The following is a 19195-nucleotide window of genomic DNA, read 5'->3' as shown; positions in this document are numbered from 1 at the left end:
AACAGCTAGAGTCCGTTCTTGGGGAAACTTTTCGTTTGCGAACAATTAGAGATTAATTCTTATAGCTGAGAAATTAAAAAATTGAGGTTGAAACAAAGTCGACATTTACAATATTCGAAATAAATCATTTAGATGCAAACCTAAAATAAAGGTTCGAATACTCTCGCCTTGGTAACAAACGTATATCTAAATAATATTAATAATATTTACTTAAACACGAAACGATACAAGGACTTCAAAAATGTCTTGATCAATTATTTAAAAGATTATGTTCTTTTATACATAAATACTAGAGGACAAATTATCGTTTCCTAAAAATATTTTAACATTTTGAAAAAGTTTAAGAACTTTTTTTATTCGTTTTTATTTGGTAATATACAAATAGTAATGGCGTTTTAATATAAGCATTATATATAACATTTTGTAACAAAAACTACATAACATTTTATAACATAAGAAGCATATTTAGCTGAAATATCAAAATACATACTTATTTTTTTTATTAAAAATATATCATAGTAATTAATTTTAAAAATATCAAATTATTTTTGTCCACGAATATTAATATGTTTTAGAGAATGCAAAGTATGTAAAAGGTAACATCACTATGTGTATAAAGTCTTGAATTATGAAAGATTAACATCAAGAAACACAACACCTACCAAAGTGTAAATTTCATTTTTAATCGTATAGACACGAGGAGAATCGCAAGGTTTAAAAAAATGAAGTTAACCTTCAGGTGTCCTTAGCACCTCCATCTACGAACCAACAGTGTCTACATTCTCCACCACAAGGTGTCTTTTGAACGAAACGCTATCTTCTAAGTAATTCTTTTGTTCTTTGCAAGATTCAGAAATAACTCAGTCATTTTATATAAATCCCACACTTTGAAAGTGGACAGTCATGTACTCGGTAAATAATTAACTCGGTAAGTATGCGTATAATTAAATTTATTTAAATACACTAATCAGTTATATCCTATTTATTGCATTTACTTTCGTAATAAATTATTGCAATCAAATTTATGATAAAATGACATAAAACAAGGTGATTTGTGTAGTAAATACATTGTGTACCACAAATGGTACGAACGTACTATAACCCAACATAAAATACTAACTGACTCGTTCTGAGCATCATGTATATTCTTAGTCTCAAGCGCATTGAAGTTAAAGAGTTAAGAAAACAATCTGATTTGAATAATCTGATCACACAACTATGATATTTCTAAAATGATGAAACCACTGAATAGTCTTTTTGACACTAGTAGTAATAGCTAATCATTCACGTCTTTGCTATTACTTTAACCATAAGAAACTATAAAAATCCACTTTCTGTAAAAAAAAAATCTTATTTCGAAGGATACAAGCAGTGGTATTCAGAGTAGTACATTCATATGTACAATACATACATATATATGTACATATATGAACAGCAACATTTTATGTCGAAAATATATGAGCCCATCGTATATTTTTGTTTTTAGTACCGTAATGCTCTCGTTACACATAAATGATGAAACTATTTTTTGTGTATATACATATGTATATACGTATGTAGTGTTTAGATAGTAGATGGCATGTGTATTTTATTCAGAATGATTAAGGTAGTGCATATATATGTGTTGCATAAAGTTTCTGGGGGTTTAAATATAAGATAACCACTCGTTTGCCACGGAAAATAAAATACAAAAAGATAAATTGTAAAATGTAGACAATCTGCAACTAGTTTTTTTAAACCTAACCTCATTTATACAATATATAATTTGTAGAGTGTGACGTTATGCAATATAACCTATAATTATAAAAAGAATTGAACTATGGAATTCATTTTTCCATAAACTATTATTTTATATACCCGACTGTAATATGTATAAGAAAAATCAGTAATATGAATAAAACAATATATAAAAATAATGAAAATAAATTTTGTAAGGATTATTTAGTTGTACAAAAGTAATGCTACGCTCAACTAATATACAATGTCATTATATAATTAAATATAAATTTGTAATATTTTGTTATTAAGAGCTACTTCCCTAGCTGGGTGATATACACGTAAGTTACCTACTACAAATTAAAGTTAATAAATTCATAAACTTCATCCTAAGATGTAACATTGATGTATTTATAGGGTCTGCAATTAATGAGTTAGGATTCGAGAAATCCAAAGATTATAGAAACTTCTTGTAATAAACATTAAGTTAATTGAAGTGTGATACTTGTCCATTTTTGTAAGAATATATACTTCGTTTCAGATTTGCTCGATACTCTATACTTTCTAATTCGTTTTTCCAAATTATTCCATATATACTTTATCAAATTTGTATCCAAGCTTTTGTAGTGGGGTTTCCAATGTGTGGACAATATTATATTATGAAATCCATTAACAAATAATATATGCTGTATGTTTAAGGTCATTACCCTGTTTAAAAGAAAAATCTATTGAAATATTTAGTTTCTCTAGACATTTTTAAATTAATGTTTAATAGACTCAAATATATTTGTTGATCAATCAGTTCTTCAAACACAAGAGCAGTCATACAAACATTCTTTATGTAATTCTTCAACTGATTATTTTATAACATACATTTTTTTACCATAACTGCAATTTCCTATGAATTTAACTTTGAGCTTGTTTTTGGCATGTTTATGACTTTCTTGTGTTCTCTAAATGATAATTTGTAAATACAACCATTTTGGAGATTCTTAACAAATAATTTATAAACCATTTTATAACAAAAAGATAACTTTTAATTGTTATCTCTACAATCTCACTGTATGATTTACTAACATTATGTTAGTGTAAAATGGTTTTTATATTTGGATAAGAAATATATATAAAACGACATAAACATATTTTTCTTTTATTCCAATTTTAATAATAACATAATTGTGACATCTTGATAGATTAAAATTATATAATATTAAAAAACTGGTATATAGTAAAAGAAAAATACGTTTACTTCATTTTATTCAAATTTAAAACTTGTGTATATACTTTGTATTCAAATAATTAATTAGACACACACACACGCGCGCGCGCGCGCACACACACACACACACACACACACAAAATAAAAAACATAGTGATTATCATAACCATAATTTTCAGCCCTAGATTTTTTATTATACTATGTATGTATGTATGTATATATAATTTACGTGTTATTTAACCATTATGTAACCATTCCTTGGACGATTCTACGTGATGTATTTTTTCAGAATATAAATTTATAAAGAAACTTTTAAATATGAGGGCTTCAAATATGTATATTTAAACGCTTGTTCGAAAACTGGTACAGACATTCTGGTATCCATATAAAGAAAGCTGTAATTAGGTAAATTATAAGCAGCTGTAATTAAGTAAATTATAAACAGAAGTATATATGGGAATAATTTACAAGTAATTTATATAGAACATAAAGTTGTCAATTAAAACTGTTCATTTATTTACAATAAAGAACAATTCGTACACATTATAAATGAACTTACGTGCTCGCCACAAATTGATTGCTAGCCATTTTGGCAGCACTCAGGGAGTGCAGGAACATTATGACATATGTGCGTACGTATGTAAATACATATATGTAAATAACACAATTTAATTTGTTAATCTTGTAAAAAACGCATCTCATACAATAGTTATTTGTTACTTTTTTCAGACTAGTATATGGGAGATTGCAAGTGTGGCAATGTCAGGTATGTTATAAACATAGTTTAGTGGTTGTTTGTTAGTTGGCAGTACATATCAGTTTTTGTAGAAGAAGCATGAATTTTCGCCAAATCACACGTAATCTCTACGTTATGTAATGTAAGACAAAATTTAGTTTATCGCATTGACAAAAACGATCGTCTTTGTCTAAGTTGGACAGCATGTATACACACACACATAAACGCGCGTGCGCACACGATAAAATCAAGAACTTACGTATGATCGTATGAATTTTTTTTTATTTTGATATGCTAAATTTGTGTCTGAAGTTATGTCTACATCTTTTAGAACATCCTGTACACCTGAAAGTACAAGTGACAGTAATATTTCATTTCATAATTCTAAATACGTAGCCACATGAGCACAATGAAAATGAATGGATTAAGCAACTCCCATAGACGATCGATCAAATTTAAGACGGGATTACGGAGATCAATCGAGAATGACAAATCCATGATCTATGGACCATTGTTTAGTATTTACCGCGTAACATTTGAAACCACTATCCTGCAGAATAATGAGACAGATTCTTACTATTTTCATAAACTGTTTTGCACGCTCTTTATTAAAGTTGATGTGTAAGATGATGACCATTGAATTAATGTAACATTGATTAAACAGTAAATTTACCAACCAGTCAAAATGGCTGGTTCCAACTGCTTTTATAATGAAATTTACTTTAAATTCCATAGCATGTTTTCTGAAGACGTTATGGCTTTTTCTATTCTACACATGTGAACAATTTTATAAATTTCTTTTTCTCCTCATCGATTGGTTTTTTTTTTAGACACGTATGAAATATACCTTAATATTCTGAAATCTGTTGGTAGTTCTAGTATTAAAGAAAACTAAATACCACTTTAATAAAATGGTCCGATATTTAGGAAAAATCTTTGTAACAATTGATTTGTTATGTGAAACTTGCTCGGAAGAAGAAGAATGTTGTTTCCATTGGTCGAGGTCTAAACGAGCGACCTTTCAAACGAAGCATTCTTATGCGCGTTGTAACGGTTCCGAGGCTATGGGGTTTACATGGGTGTACTTATAGTACATGGTGTCGCGTTGCTTCCCATCGCGTTCATGTCCTTCTCGCTGCAATATTTCATGGTTCACAGACATGCTATTCCCAATATTTTCTATTCACTTGCACGCGAATATACTCAGCTTTCGATCTCGATTCGACATTTATGCATGGCAATAACATCTACGGGGTCATATAGTGCCCAATTAAAAACTTTTTGATTTTTAATACAATGTTCTGGTTATTATTCCATAAAATGTTTCATTTTTGGATTACATAGTCCATTAAGCCTAAAGTAGTCTGGTGGGATATGATGACATCTATTAACAATAACATTATGCCAATGTTAATGTATTGCCAATATTCTGACACAACTTGTACATGTATTGTTTATATCGGAAAGTAAAAATATATTTAAAGTTACTAAATCTCCAATACACTGATTTCATATTTTTATCGTATTTTTTTATAATATATATAACACAATACATTACATATATATATATATATATTATATAATATGTAATTATATGTATTATATAATATATCATTAAAATGAATTTCAGTGTGTGTGTGAGTTCAATTGTTAAATTGAAAGTTTATTATAAAATATTGTTTCATGTTTACAGTTATAATAAATAATACGATATTGTCATGACATTTACAAATATTCTACAAAATATGCTTGAATATAAAAATAAAGCATATATGTCACGTTTGTTGGACCACTACATCCCTACTTTACTTTATGCAACTCTGCCCTATATCCAGTAAATTGCTGTATTTTTGCTTTGACAACCAAAAGTTCGTTTCATCTACTTCATCCTTATAAAAAAGAATTGATAACCCAGATAAATATACACAGATGTAATTGTCAATAGGAAGATACCATATTTTATCATACACTTTTTGAATCCCGAAACTTCATCAGACCAAACACGTTACAATTTTTTTTTGGTAAACTAATTTAGGATTAATAAATACAGAATCTTTGTATGTTTATTATAAACATATGTGTTTTATACCGACCAATGCGTAATCGAGAGTAGTGATTTCCAATGATTTTCAGTTGGAAATAGGTCACATTGATCGTTCACTAAATGTTATAGTTGCCAAATTAATGTCGAAAGAAATACCTTTTTCTTGCGAATAACTTCAATGCACTATTAAAATCATACTTTACTGTGATTCGAGATACGTACTTTACTCCAAAAACAAAGAATCATAATTTAGAGATTTATTATACCTAATGTACCTACTGATGAAAAACGTCAGATCCGTAAATTTTTCTTTTTCGAATTAAAATTTGTTATAGTTACATATCACGTGAATACATTTCGTGTGAACATAATATGAACCCACTTCAACATGATAGCATGACGTAGACGATCGTACTTAAGTAGTCTAATAGATAATGATAAGATTACCAATATAATTGAGCCTCACTGTTTTCCACGTGTGTTAAATAATAAAAATTACCCTTAGTTTTTTCGAAAGGAATTGCCTTCGTATAGTATCAATTGCAACAAAATCAGATGACCACTCATCGGTTTTGAGCAAATCTGAGTACACGTACTCAATAGATTGTCATCGAGAAATGAAAAATATTGAAAGGCTTTGCGATCTTGTTTTACTATTCACGAGGCGATGCTGTGTTGCTTATAGTATTGCTTGGAAAAGCAACTAGTACAATTTTATTAAACTACGAATTGAAAAAATTAAAGTTATAAAAATAAATGCTTTTAGGGGCATCCTGTGCATCTAAAGGAAATTAGAGAAACTTAATTTATTGTATTAATACTGTAAGCCGCGTTGCTTACAGTATTGCTTGGAAAAGCAATTAGTACAATTTTGTTAAACTACGAATTGAACAAATTAAAGTAATAAAAATAAATGCTTTTAGAGACATCCTGTACATCGAAAGGAAATTAGTGGAATTTAGCAACGGAACGCCACAGCATCTGTATGAAAATTCGTGAGAAATTCATAGCGCAAACAAGCACGAAGTGACAGAATTATATGTATTAAGATCGCTAACACTCGTAACGGACTTCCATTCACTCGTTGAACCGAAGCCGCTTTGAACAGCTAATCTGCACTCGTCACCTCCGGAATGGGTTCGATATACCGTTTGTTACGGAGTGAGATGTATAGTGTCACAGGTTCCGACGAAATTGCCTCTAATACCCTTCGAAGAGTCGGACCTGTTTGTGCCGCTTAACGAAGTTTGAAAGGGACTAGTTATTAGACAGAATCGTTAAAGGACCCGCTCAGCAGTGACATCAGTTACCTTAAAAATGTTCGAATAATGTTCAACCAATGGTAAGAAGAATATGCTAAGGGGCACAATCTATTAATACAACAAAATATACCCCCCCCCCCCTCCATGCCTTTTACGGGAAAATTTGTCATACGTTTAACGGTTTGAACTTTTACATCCATTTTCTATATTTATCATCAATTATTATAAATCAATGAAGTCGATTGTTGGCCTGTTTTTACAATGAAAGTAACTCACAAAATTATATTTCAACAGTTCAAATTCATCGAATATTATTCCAATTCTTTCATTTCATTTATATTTCGGCTACATTTCAGTCCTTATCGCAATATATTTATGTATATAATATAATAGTTTTAAGTATTGCATAAACTTTGGAGGATGGAATCTAACATACTAAGATCAAGCATCGTCATTTGTGCAAATCTTGGATTATACGAAATTATTTAAGAAAATCTTTTTCGAAAATTCGTTTCTATGCCTATTATTTTATATTTATTAAAATTAAACTGCTAATCACGTTTTATGCTATGTTTTGATCATAGAGTTTGAAAATATTGATTCCGTGTTAATGGAATAACGCCCATAAACACCTGGACAAATTTTATTCGAAATGAAAATACAACATAGTTATTTGAAATATCGAATGTTTATTTATCTATTCAAATATTTATTCGTCATTTGTAAATAAAAAATTAATAATGTTTTAACGAAGCACGTAACAATTTCGTCTTATTTTTAATCATATAATATGCAAAAGTGCAGTATGAAAATATGTATATACATATACATCATTATTGCATCGTGTATTTGAACTTATAAATGGTATTGTTCATCTTGCCCATCGTCCATCGTACGTATTTATACGTACGATAAGTGATGAATATACAAAATATCAACAAAGTGTATTTATTACACTAATTTCTTTCTTTTCATTGAATTATTATATTATCGTTTTAACGATGCAGAGAGATTTGTATTTTCATCTATTGAATGGTTTCGGAGCACGTTGATTATTTCTAAGAATAGTTTATTATTTGAAGTACAGAAATATTATTTTTAAAGTTATTTCACGAACTAAGGTAACGTAATTGTATTTAAAAAACGAAACAGCCATGAACTTCAGATAATGTTACATTAAAAATACGTAGGTCTGATTAATGCTCAGTCGATCGGAGCACTGGATGCGGTGCACGCCAACGACAGTTCGAAGAATAGATATTCTACATGCCTAATGAATGCAACTACGGCATTTCCGCACACCACGCGGGCGCGGGCGCGTGCTAAGCGTACAAATCTTTCGAGGGAACTTCGATAACCCGAAAATTCCGATTTTTTTTATACTTTGCAAGATTACTTGGAACCTAAAAAGAAGTATCGAGCAATTCATTTTATCGGTTACAATGCGGGTTTTCAGTATGAAAATAGCTCTCAAAGGTAGACAAGTGTTTCCGTATCTACTTCTATGTAACTTTGAAACTGTAGTGGGTATAATAAAAATGGTTAGAATACAAATTTTGTAACGGATTTTGATGCTTTCTAAAACTATACAATCAAATTGATAACAAAATTTTCGTTTAAATTAAAGAAGAAAAAAACCTCACCATCGTTATTTTAAAACATTTTTGAACTTTCTATTGCGTCGAATAGAAAATATGTACGTAACCTTGTTATAAGAACCTGTTAAATTTATCGGATAATGCGGTATTTGCATCGTTATCAGAGTCATTATTTCTTACCAAGTTGTAGGTGCAATTTTTATCGAACAAAGAAAAATGTCACATGACAATCGAGTGTACACAAATCATCTTATCAGTGGCATTTTTGTTCATGCCATTCCTTGCTTTTATATAGCGGACAATATATACCTATACACAAATACACTAATGTTACGGAATTTTGTACCGTATATAACTGTTCTTACCCACGGTTGATAATTATTCCGTTGCGGGAGTGTCGTTGCATAGTTCATCGTAGAGAGTAAAAACCTACTAGAAAAATGGTGCAAGTAAACCTAACTAATATTATTAATATATTCGTTACAAGATATATATAATTACTAGAAGTACGAAGATGTTCTTATTGAAGCTAACTCTACGTTACAATTTAAAGATCCATATAAACATTAACAAATGACGAAGAGAAGAATATTCTTCAAAGTGAACTTTGAACACCCCAAGAAAGAGAAATGGTAATTTTAAAAATACACAACGAAACGCTGTCTACCTTTAAGGGTTTTTTTCACCCTGGAGAACCGAATTGTAGTATAAAAATATATACATTAAAATAAATGTATATTATATATAATAATTATCAGGGTAAAATATAATACAAACTATTCATATTTGTAAATATAATTTTCATTTATAGTAAAGGTTGTTCAATAAGTTTTATCAAACGACAGAGTCCTGCTTTCAAATAACAAATTCAAGATCACTCGTTTAGTTGAAAGCGGGAAAGTTGGGAGATTTTGATCTCTAGTTGAGACCCAGTCTCGCGTCTACCACTCGATTGAGCGAAGAAAGTGAATGAAACACGTTAAGAGTAAGTGAGATAGAACAAGCGATCTAGTTTCGCATGCTCGATAGCTGAAAATTTAGAACAATGCTACACACGTTTTCACGTCTCGATTGCTGATGTCTATGTATGTACAATATAATAATATTGTATGTAATAATTCTACTTAATCAGCGCTCCTCGTTATTATCTACTACACTGTTTAACTATCGAACTTTACGCAAGTTTGATAACATTTAATCGTGATTGTCTCAGCTGAATTTCCTTTGAGTTAATCAAAAGATAAAATATTCGTAACGAAGTACGCAGAACTCGAGTTTGATCGATTCTATACATGTTTTCGATTGAAATAAGAAATATTGAAAGCGGTAGAACGAAGATTAATTAGTTGTAATAATAAACAAAGTAAATAAACAATTATTGAAAATAGACAAAATGAGCCACGTAAATGATATTTAGTTCAATGGCAAAAGAAGATGCATTATTTATATCGTATAAATAATTTTGTCTCAAGTAACATGAGCTTTTATAATTAAATAATTTATGTTTATTTTTGCGAAATTCTATACTAAATGTCAAAATGTATGAAAATATGTACTTTGCGCGAGACCTTGGGATATACTTAACCTTAATAATTACATTTTTAACGCATCAAACGGTGTTTTAACTGTGATGACAGGTTTATATGTATATGTACTTGTTTTTATTGGAAAAAACGTTCAAATGTGTGCCTTGTGCTTCTAAATATTTGCCCATCCCTTGTCACGTCCTTCTGCGAAACCGCAGTTAAGATTTATGGTGTAATTTCAGCGCGGAGAATTCGCTTTTCTTCTCAGCTTCGGATGTTTTCATTACGCATTCTTTAAGCCTTTCGCTCATAATAATTCACATTTTTTTTTTTTTTTTTTTTTAGAAAAAAATTTGATTTTTGGTACACAAGCACGTTGAATTATTTCAAATTTGTTAAAGTCGGATTCAAATTACTGCGTTGTCCCGCTTGGCAGCTGAGTTCTGCTAAATTTAGCACATTGTGAACAAATGATTGAAAGGCCACTAAGCAGAATCTTTTGAAATACATGAATTTTTTCATAAAAATAATAGACATCAATGTGTTTATTTCAAGAAAGTCATTAAAGAACAATAAAAAATTAACAAAGGATGAATACGTCGCAATATTTCCCAACACGTCAATTTGATACAATTTGAATCGAAGCAACAATAATTTGAACGAAACAATATTTTCATAAATATATTAATTTAAATATTTACGGTTTGACAATTTAAAAAATTAAATTAGTCCAAATATAAAAGTGCAGAAAGTTAGGATTGAAATAACAAATTATGTATTTTAAAAAGTTTTTTGCTTTTAATCGTTTTATTGGCTGCCGCTTTTACTTCTTTCAGAAAAAAATGTAGTTTATGTAACCTTTTTATGTAAAATTGAATTCCCTTTAAAATTTATTTGTGACATTTCATTTTAATTTTAAAAATATTTTATAATTATTTTACACAAATCGATTTTACTAAAAATTGAACCAAGTCTTAAGTTTAGAATATACAATTTAAATGAAAAGTTTCATTGAAATTCAATTAACTAACTAGATATGATCCTATTAACAGATACGGACAAATACACACACCTCTCTCTCTTCGCCGTCAACACCACCGTTACAAAAAATATTTGCACTTATTGCAAATTTTGTGCAATAACTTTATTAATTTGTAGCACAAATAGCAATTTTATTACTTGTACCGCTTAGTAGAAAATTGCAATTAAAGTCGGATCAATGTTGAGCAGCCCCTCCACACATATTGAACAAAATATAGTGTGCATAAAAAAAATATACAAAAATTTGATGCTATTCTGATGTTTTAAAACAACGTAATAAAAGTTTTCAGAATTTTGATAAATTCTTCCAGATAGGACTTTCTATATAAAATTTTGTTTAATTCAATACTGAAAAAATAACTTAATTTAAAACAAAAGAAAAACATCATTTTTAGGTCCAATTAAATAAATTTATAAAATTATAACTTTAAATATCGTTAAGGAGTACAACATATCTAAGTTTCAGTAACATGCGTAAGATTATATAATGTCCGATTTTGCGTGGTTGACCCCTTCAGTTCTACGCCAATGAGATGTGTACCGCTTGTCTAATTCAAAATCATTGAAATATAATCCTGTCTTCTCAATATTCCAATTTAAACAATCTTATAATTAGAAAATAATCAATACAAAAACATCATATTTTTTGTTTCAATAACTCATCTGTAACCTGACACAATCGTGTATCGGAGATTTTAAAAAGTGGCAACGATGTCTGACTTGCTAATGATTGAAATACGATATGAAATGGCGAGAGACAGCTTTAGCCTAACCTCAAGCCCCACTTTTTCCTGCTAAACAGTAAAAACAGCAAAATCGTGATTTGCGCATCAAATTAACACTAGTATTAGTATCAAATTTATAATAAATGCGAATGTTTTTTTAAGCAATGGTACACACGTAGATATGTGCACATGGACGTTTAACAAAATTTCTCTTTTAACCGTTAAAATATGATCAGAAGGTCCTAAAACGTATTTTTCCTTATAGATTGAAAATTAAAAATTATTGTCACAAATTAGGCATCCCTTTTTATCATTGAACCACCGTTAAAGTATACAATTCAATATGCATAAAAGTGCATAAAAAGAATTTGTTGATAATATTAATGTTATCAACGACGTTACGTGATTCCACATCCGTATATGTTGAACTTGAACATAAACAAAGCATGGACGATAAATAGATACCTACCTGTGAGTGACTTTCAACGCAGAAATGTCCTCGACCTACTTTTCTGCACGAATAATGCTCAATTTTACGTTATCGGTTTCCATCTATGTTCACAGACTCTGAGTCCCCGTGAACGCGTTTCTCTTTTGCGAACGGTTCTCTTTATCTTTTCACTTTTACTCGTGATTTCTTTATCGACCGAAGGACAGTACGATTATTATTTTCAATTACAAATTTTACCTACTTTTTAATGTATTTCGTTCGACTTGTTCTTTAATACCTTTTTTTTTATTGGATAAAATCTATTCCATGTTGTATAGATTATTTTAATTTTTGTTCAAATAATACCAAAATGGAGATAAATATACATATATAGGTAGAATCAACAGAGAATTCGGAAAAAATCATCTGAGATGAAAATATGGTTTTACAGTTCGAGCAAACTATGGCAAGCATATTATTTTAAATATGTATATATGTAAATGCTGTTCGTTTAATAAATATCGTTGGAACTGTACAAAACTTTTTTATTTTGCAACTTGTTACGTGAGTTTTAACAAATAGTTTTGTATACTCTAAACTTAAACCAATTTTGAATTTCAAGCGTAGTTTTTTACTTGCTCATGACTTTGTTTTAATACACATGGTTACTTTCTTTACGATAACGTATTTCTTAAAATCAAGTAACTGCAAAACAAAAATAAGTTGGAGATGTACGTTACAGCACAAGATTTGTCATGCAGATATTACAGCAGGGATAATTTTTATAGAAAATTATATGTATCGCATATCTGTGATGCTTTTCATTTTTATTTTTTTATTTGTAAACAAATCTACCCAATTTAAGTTTTCTAAAATATTTCTCATTACAATTAATATACAATTTAATGTTGCACAACTATCGATCTTTTGCATTTTCTAAAGTATTACAATAAAACTATTCCAAATACTAAAAATAAAAAAGGCACTTGTTAGCTTTTGTGAACAATTCCATGAGTTTCTCTGTTCACTTCTTCGTATAATTTTTACATTCTAAGTACAATTATTAAAAAATAAATTGTAAAAATAATTTTGCACAAACTTCTTTTTATCACTGATTAATTCAGCTATGAAAAGGTTAACTTATTGGCTGCTCGATGAATTTTATATGTCTCACGGTACATGCTACGTTAATATTTACATTATCAAAAGTTTATGATGATAAAATATGTATGAAATAACCAAATTTGTCTATATCGTAACGAGTAGTGTGTTTATCTTACAAGAGGTCCCCATGACCACCCATCGTGTACTACTGCATCCAGTTGATATTGCAGGCGTGCAATGTGCAACAATTTTGTAACAGTTGCTATCAAAGATATATGAAAATGTTCAGCAGGGAAAGTACTAAAAATTGCACTAAGAAAGTGACAACATTCTGTAAGGACTGCAATAATTAGACACGTTTTTGTTCAGTGTTTTAATAAAATACATCGTAACATTTAAATTATATAAAATATATATTGTTACAAATAAAAATGATTAATTATTGTATAGTATTTTGTCACTTTTTACGTTACATTTTCATCTAACTATTCGCGTGATTTTGAAAACTCGTTTATTTGTTACAAACGTTTTAAATAACTTTGATAGCGCCGATCACCAATGACCACCACAGGACGCTATTGAAAAGTCTAACACCGATCATGCATGACCACCATGGTAATTAACGTGTTAATCTGGATAATAAACAGCCACGTATTTCGCTGCGCCATAAAATTATTCTTGCGAAATGAAAATGTACAAATGTACAGGCACCGTGAACAGAGTAAGGACGCCGAGGTAAAGAAGTACTTATCGTTAATTCAAATGCAACAACAAGTGGTCGCTTTCTAATAATAAATTTAAAAAAAAATATATATATATATATATATATGAACAGCAACCAATCGAAACAATTTACATACTTTTTCGTACAGTTTCTCAACTCTGAACGGTACATTAGGTTTCCAACGAAGTAGAAACGTGACACGCTTTCGAATAATTACACATTTTAAGAATCTTATGGCAATTTTCACTTTCTATAAATCATGTGTGAGACAAAAAAGTTGTTACGTTCGTTTAATCATTCAAGTGTTGCAAACGTTTATACAATCCCGCAAAAAAGGGTGCATATCTTGAAATTCTTACACAATCTTTAGTTTCTAATACGATAAGTTCAATGGTTTCATAAACATACATCACACACGTTATATGAAATAGAATGGTAAACATTCTTTGTAAAATAAAATGTAATTATGTATTAACTAATTTAGAAAAAGATAGATAAAATTGGTAGGATTAAATTATAGCACATTGAAACGTTTCTTATATATAATCGACTATCGTTACTGCAGGTGTTAGATTTATATTAGTTACAGTTAAATAATATATAAAAAAGTAAATATATTGTCTATACACTGTATTTCTAAAATAGTTTAAACGACGATGATTTCATCTACAGTTAGGCGATGTTATTATTATTTATAAGGAAAGAAAATTTTAAAAAAGACAATAAGCAATTTAGCAACACAAATTATGGAAGAAAGTGATGTGAAAACTAACATTAAAAATGTATGTTTGTTAAAATATTACAAACAATTAGAAAGAAAAAAGTAAAGAGAAAACCAATATTAATTAAAGAACACAAAGAATTTTGTTTCCAGAATGCACACGAGCATATTCATTAGTAGAAAAAGTGGAAAAACTTTATCTTCATCGATGAGTAACAGTCTAATTTAAATTAACCAGAGGATCTAAGTTACTCTTTCATAATTTACGCATAAAAGAAAAGACATTAAGTTATCGACAATAGTATTTTCATCATGGTATGAATCGAAATCTTTTATCTGTTACAGTGAGGAAACTATTAAAAAAAAGACTAAAATTTTGAAACTTTATAAATGTACTGGTAATATGTGAACAAGTGTAAAAAATTATTTAAAAGAATTACATTGTTATGAGTGGTAGAAAAGGGAAGGGAGATTTACGGTGGATAAATAAAAAAATTAAAAAATTCAGAAACTTTCTATTTTCTATGCGGGCTAGAAATAGGTAGGCAATAAACAAAATACAAAAAAATATTTCATTAAAATGGATAAATTACAGAGATAATATGTAAGAAAGTACACATATAAATTATTCAATACTAATATCGCTGAATCTATCTTTTCTGTAATTACTGCAATGGAATAATTTATATTTTTAAGTGGCAAAATCCCCCAACTAATGTTCATATACATATATATCATCGAACAAGGATTTAAGCTACAGATTATGAAAAAATTATAATCAGTTCTCACTCGATTAATTTCGTAAAGTAATATGAATATATACATTTTTAGATTTAAGTTTTACTTATAAAATAAAATTCAATTCATTCACAATTACCAGAAAGATAGTGCATCAATACATACAACAAAGTACATTAAACATTATCTATAACAAGAACATATAACATTCTAACAGTGGATATCGTTGTCCCCGAATTTGAACGTCGTAGAAAACTGTTAAAATGAACTTACAAGAACTATATATACCAAGCGAAAAAACCTAAAAAATGTTCATATTTGACGATTAATGTTCAACAAACATGGAACAATCTTCAAAATTATAGAAAATAAAGGTAACCAAACAAATTATAACAAAAATAACAATAAGTGTACAGATATTCGTTTTTTGTTCGAATATATTAATATATATATATTCATTTTTAGTTTGAATGTACTAATTCATAGAAATAGGCTACCATTTTGGTCCACCAATTTCATCTAATTTTGTTATAAAACATGTTATGTTGTATATACAAAGAATATTTGTAATTTTATTTATTATATCTAGGGTGATCAATAGTTATAAATATATTAAATTTATTGAATAATAAAATAAAGAATATGTAAGAATTTTAAAATGTGCTAGCATTTTTTCGCAGACTGTATGTATTCGGTCGATCATTGTATCTTGTGCGGTGAACGCCTATGAACGTTCAACTAACATGCTCAACGAGAGTGCTTATGGGTTTTCCGCACATGTTTCGTAAACATTCGAATCCTAAGACCCATAGGATTAAACACCTTGATATTATAGAAAGAATTTTATCATATTCGTCCAAGTATTTAGATAAACATTGATAGGCGTATAATTATTTTACAAAACGTTACTTTATTTAATTATATATTATTATGTATTAAACAATCATGTAATTATTTGGTAACTGCGATAAATGATCATATGTCAATAACATAATTGTTATAATCTTTTGATTATTTTCAATGTAACATGTAAAGTGGTAATGCAAGAAAATATTGACAATCTGCATTAAAGTAAATATTAAATACGGTAAGATTTGTTTCTTTAGATATAGATTTGCATTTTTTAATATTTTTTTTTTGTTCAAGTATCAATCTTTCGTTACTTTAATAAGTATCAAACATTAACAATTTAGTAACATAATTAATAGGAAATTGTATGTATAGAAATGTTGAAATTGTATTGACATGTATTTATCTATGTATATCAGTGGTTTACATTTATACATATAAGACAAATCAAATACATACGAAATACGCGAATAAATTGATTTTTATTGTAAATCATCGTTTAATGTTATGAAAAAACATTTGCTTGTTTCGCCTTTAACATTAGAGTTCGATGAAGTAGAAACCATTAAACGACTGCAGCGAACTAGATAGTCTGTTAACGAAACCGTGTCACCACTTCTCAGATTAAATCGATCGAGCTAAAGGGTGTTACTATCTTTACTTGTTTATCAACAAATTTTAAAACAAATTTGTTCAATCGAGACACCATCGAATATCTAAAAATTGGTACATTTATTTACTAAAAAGAAGTAAATCGCTCGAAGAATTTGAGTTACAAATGTATACGCGAAAACAATGTAATAGGATATAATTATAAAATTTAAGATATAATCTTCTTGACAGACGTTAAAAAATAAAAACTTTATTCGACGTACTTTGCGTAATTACGATTCGTCTCTATCTGACAACAACAAAAAATATACGTTAATAGACAACATAATTCGTACTAAAAAATACGATTAATAACTCGATTCATAATTCATGATTCGGAGAGGTATCTTTCGAAACACGTTTACAAATATTGGCTTGGTGCACTGAGACTTTTTACTAAAATAATAACACTTTCTCGTACTGTTGAACAAATTGTCTGATCGAACTAATTACAGAAGATAAAACTTTACGCGCGTAATGACACTACAGAGACGAAACCTAATCTCGTGCCGAATGTACGAAGCACCTGCCAATTTAAAGGTTAGTTCACTTAAACATCAAACGAGCCGCGTGCGGCGCCTCGACTGTCAATCTGACAGCCGCCCGATATAACGTAATCATCGTTCATCGTACCCTTCTACCGCGGATACAAAGGAATCTCTCGAGCAGTCGTTCGTCGCCCGTTGCGAATCGCGGAAATATTAGCCAGTTGCGCATCTATGTGTAACACGTACGTAGGTCTGAGAACGATCACTTACCGATGAACAGACACGCGAAGTCTATGATGATCTTTCGTACAATTAGCTTCGACGATCGATCCATGATGATTTTGATCGCAGCAAGTCTGAAGCTTTCTTAAAAAGGGAATGATCGACGAACGGTTCACGCACGATTCTAAGTCAGGGACCACGCACACCGAGAATGCTTACGCGTTGTTGTTTAGTAAAAAAACTAAGAAAAATACCATCTCGACCTACGGTTCGGAATGGACTGAAAGACGCTTGCCCACTCCTCGCGAATCTACCTACAAACGGAACAAACGACCGACCCGATCGAGATCCGAACGAAGACTGCGACTGCGGCTGCGCCTCGTCTGGTTCTTTCGCTGCGTATACTACGCACGTGCCCACTCGGCCTGCTTCGTACTTTAATAATGGGTGCTCATTCTAATATGAAATAAAGATGAAATGTCTATTCTCCATAAGGCATAAATGAATTTCATGTTTTCAATTGCTATATACAGTACTCATTCTAACAGACAATTTCTATTCGCTGAAACGAAATGTTGTTATGTTTGTAAACGTTACCGATACTAATGGACATTGTTTTGCACTAATATTTATCAAACAAGCGCAAGCTGATTCCAGAAACTGGGCTAATTTGTATGCACATACATATGAATATATCCCTTCTTTGAAAGAATGCAGACAAAATTTGAAACGGGGGAAGAATTATGGGGATTTAGCGAAATCTTACGGTTACACATTTTTCAGAAGATATACTCGTACACCTGCAAACTTTACTTTTCCACCGTAAATGAGATTGTGCAGCGTGTTTCAGAACTGTAAGTATGAGTTTAAGAACTTAATACAATTCATAGAATGGAAGAAATTCTTGTGGCTTTAATGTAATATGAAACTATATTTTTCTACATTATTTTTAACATAAAATTATAATGTAATTAGAATAACACTGAATTATTTAATACATTATTTTCTATTCAGTATTTCGGATAATTTTTGTCCATATATGTGGTAAAAATACTGGTTGAGATAAAAAGGTCGACTGACGATATAAAGTGACCAATTTTTTATCCTTTGCTTATTAAATAGCAATTAAAATTTGAATAATGAACGAAATTATATCTCATGTTGAACGAATAAAAACTCTTCCGAATAACTATTCAATCAAATAAACGTCGCGAATACATTGCTGTCAATTGGAACCTGTTAAGAACTGTTTCAAATTAAATCATTAGGATACAAACGATGAGGATGGAAGATCACCGGGAGTATTTTAATAAAATTACAGAAATTAAAAACTACAAGTATAGAAGTCAAAGATTATTTACTTTGAAGAAAAATCAATAATTTCAGAAGTTTCGATTTAAC

General features: G+C 29.6%; 1 protein-coding gene across 4 annotated transcripts in view; it reads right to left on the bottom strand.

Moving 5' to 3' along the window:
• The window catches only part of LOC143144892 (putative phosphatidate phosphatase), a 96353-nt gene extending 78217 nt beyond the window's left edge, over positions 1 to 18136 (bottom strand). For all 4 annotated transcript variants that reach the window (XM_076307774.1, XM_076307771.1, XM_076307773.1 and 1 more), the window contains exon 1: positions 17843 to 18136. In XM_076307774.1, the coding sequence (XP_076163889.1) occupies positions 17843 to 17906 (64 nt within the window). In that variant the 5' untranslated portion in view covers positions 17907 to 18136. The remainder of the gene's footprint in view (positions 1 to 17842) is intronic.
• Positions 18137 to 19195: the final 1059 nt, after the last annotated feature.

Source organism: Ptiloglossa arizonensis, chromosome 3 (assembly GCF_051014685.1).
Source record: "Ptiloglossa arizonensis isolate GNS036 chromosome 3, iyPtiAriz1_principal, whole genome shotgun sequence".
Taxonomy (NCBI): domain Eukaryota; kingdom Metazoa; phylum Arthropoda; class Insecta; order Hymenoptera; family Colletidae; genus Ptiloglossa; species Ptiloglossa arizonensis.
Note: the sequence above shows the minus strand (reverse complement) of the source record. Positions and strands in the feature narration are given on the sequence as shown.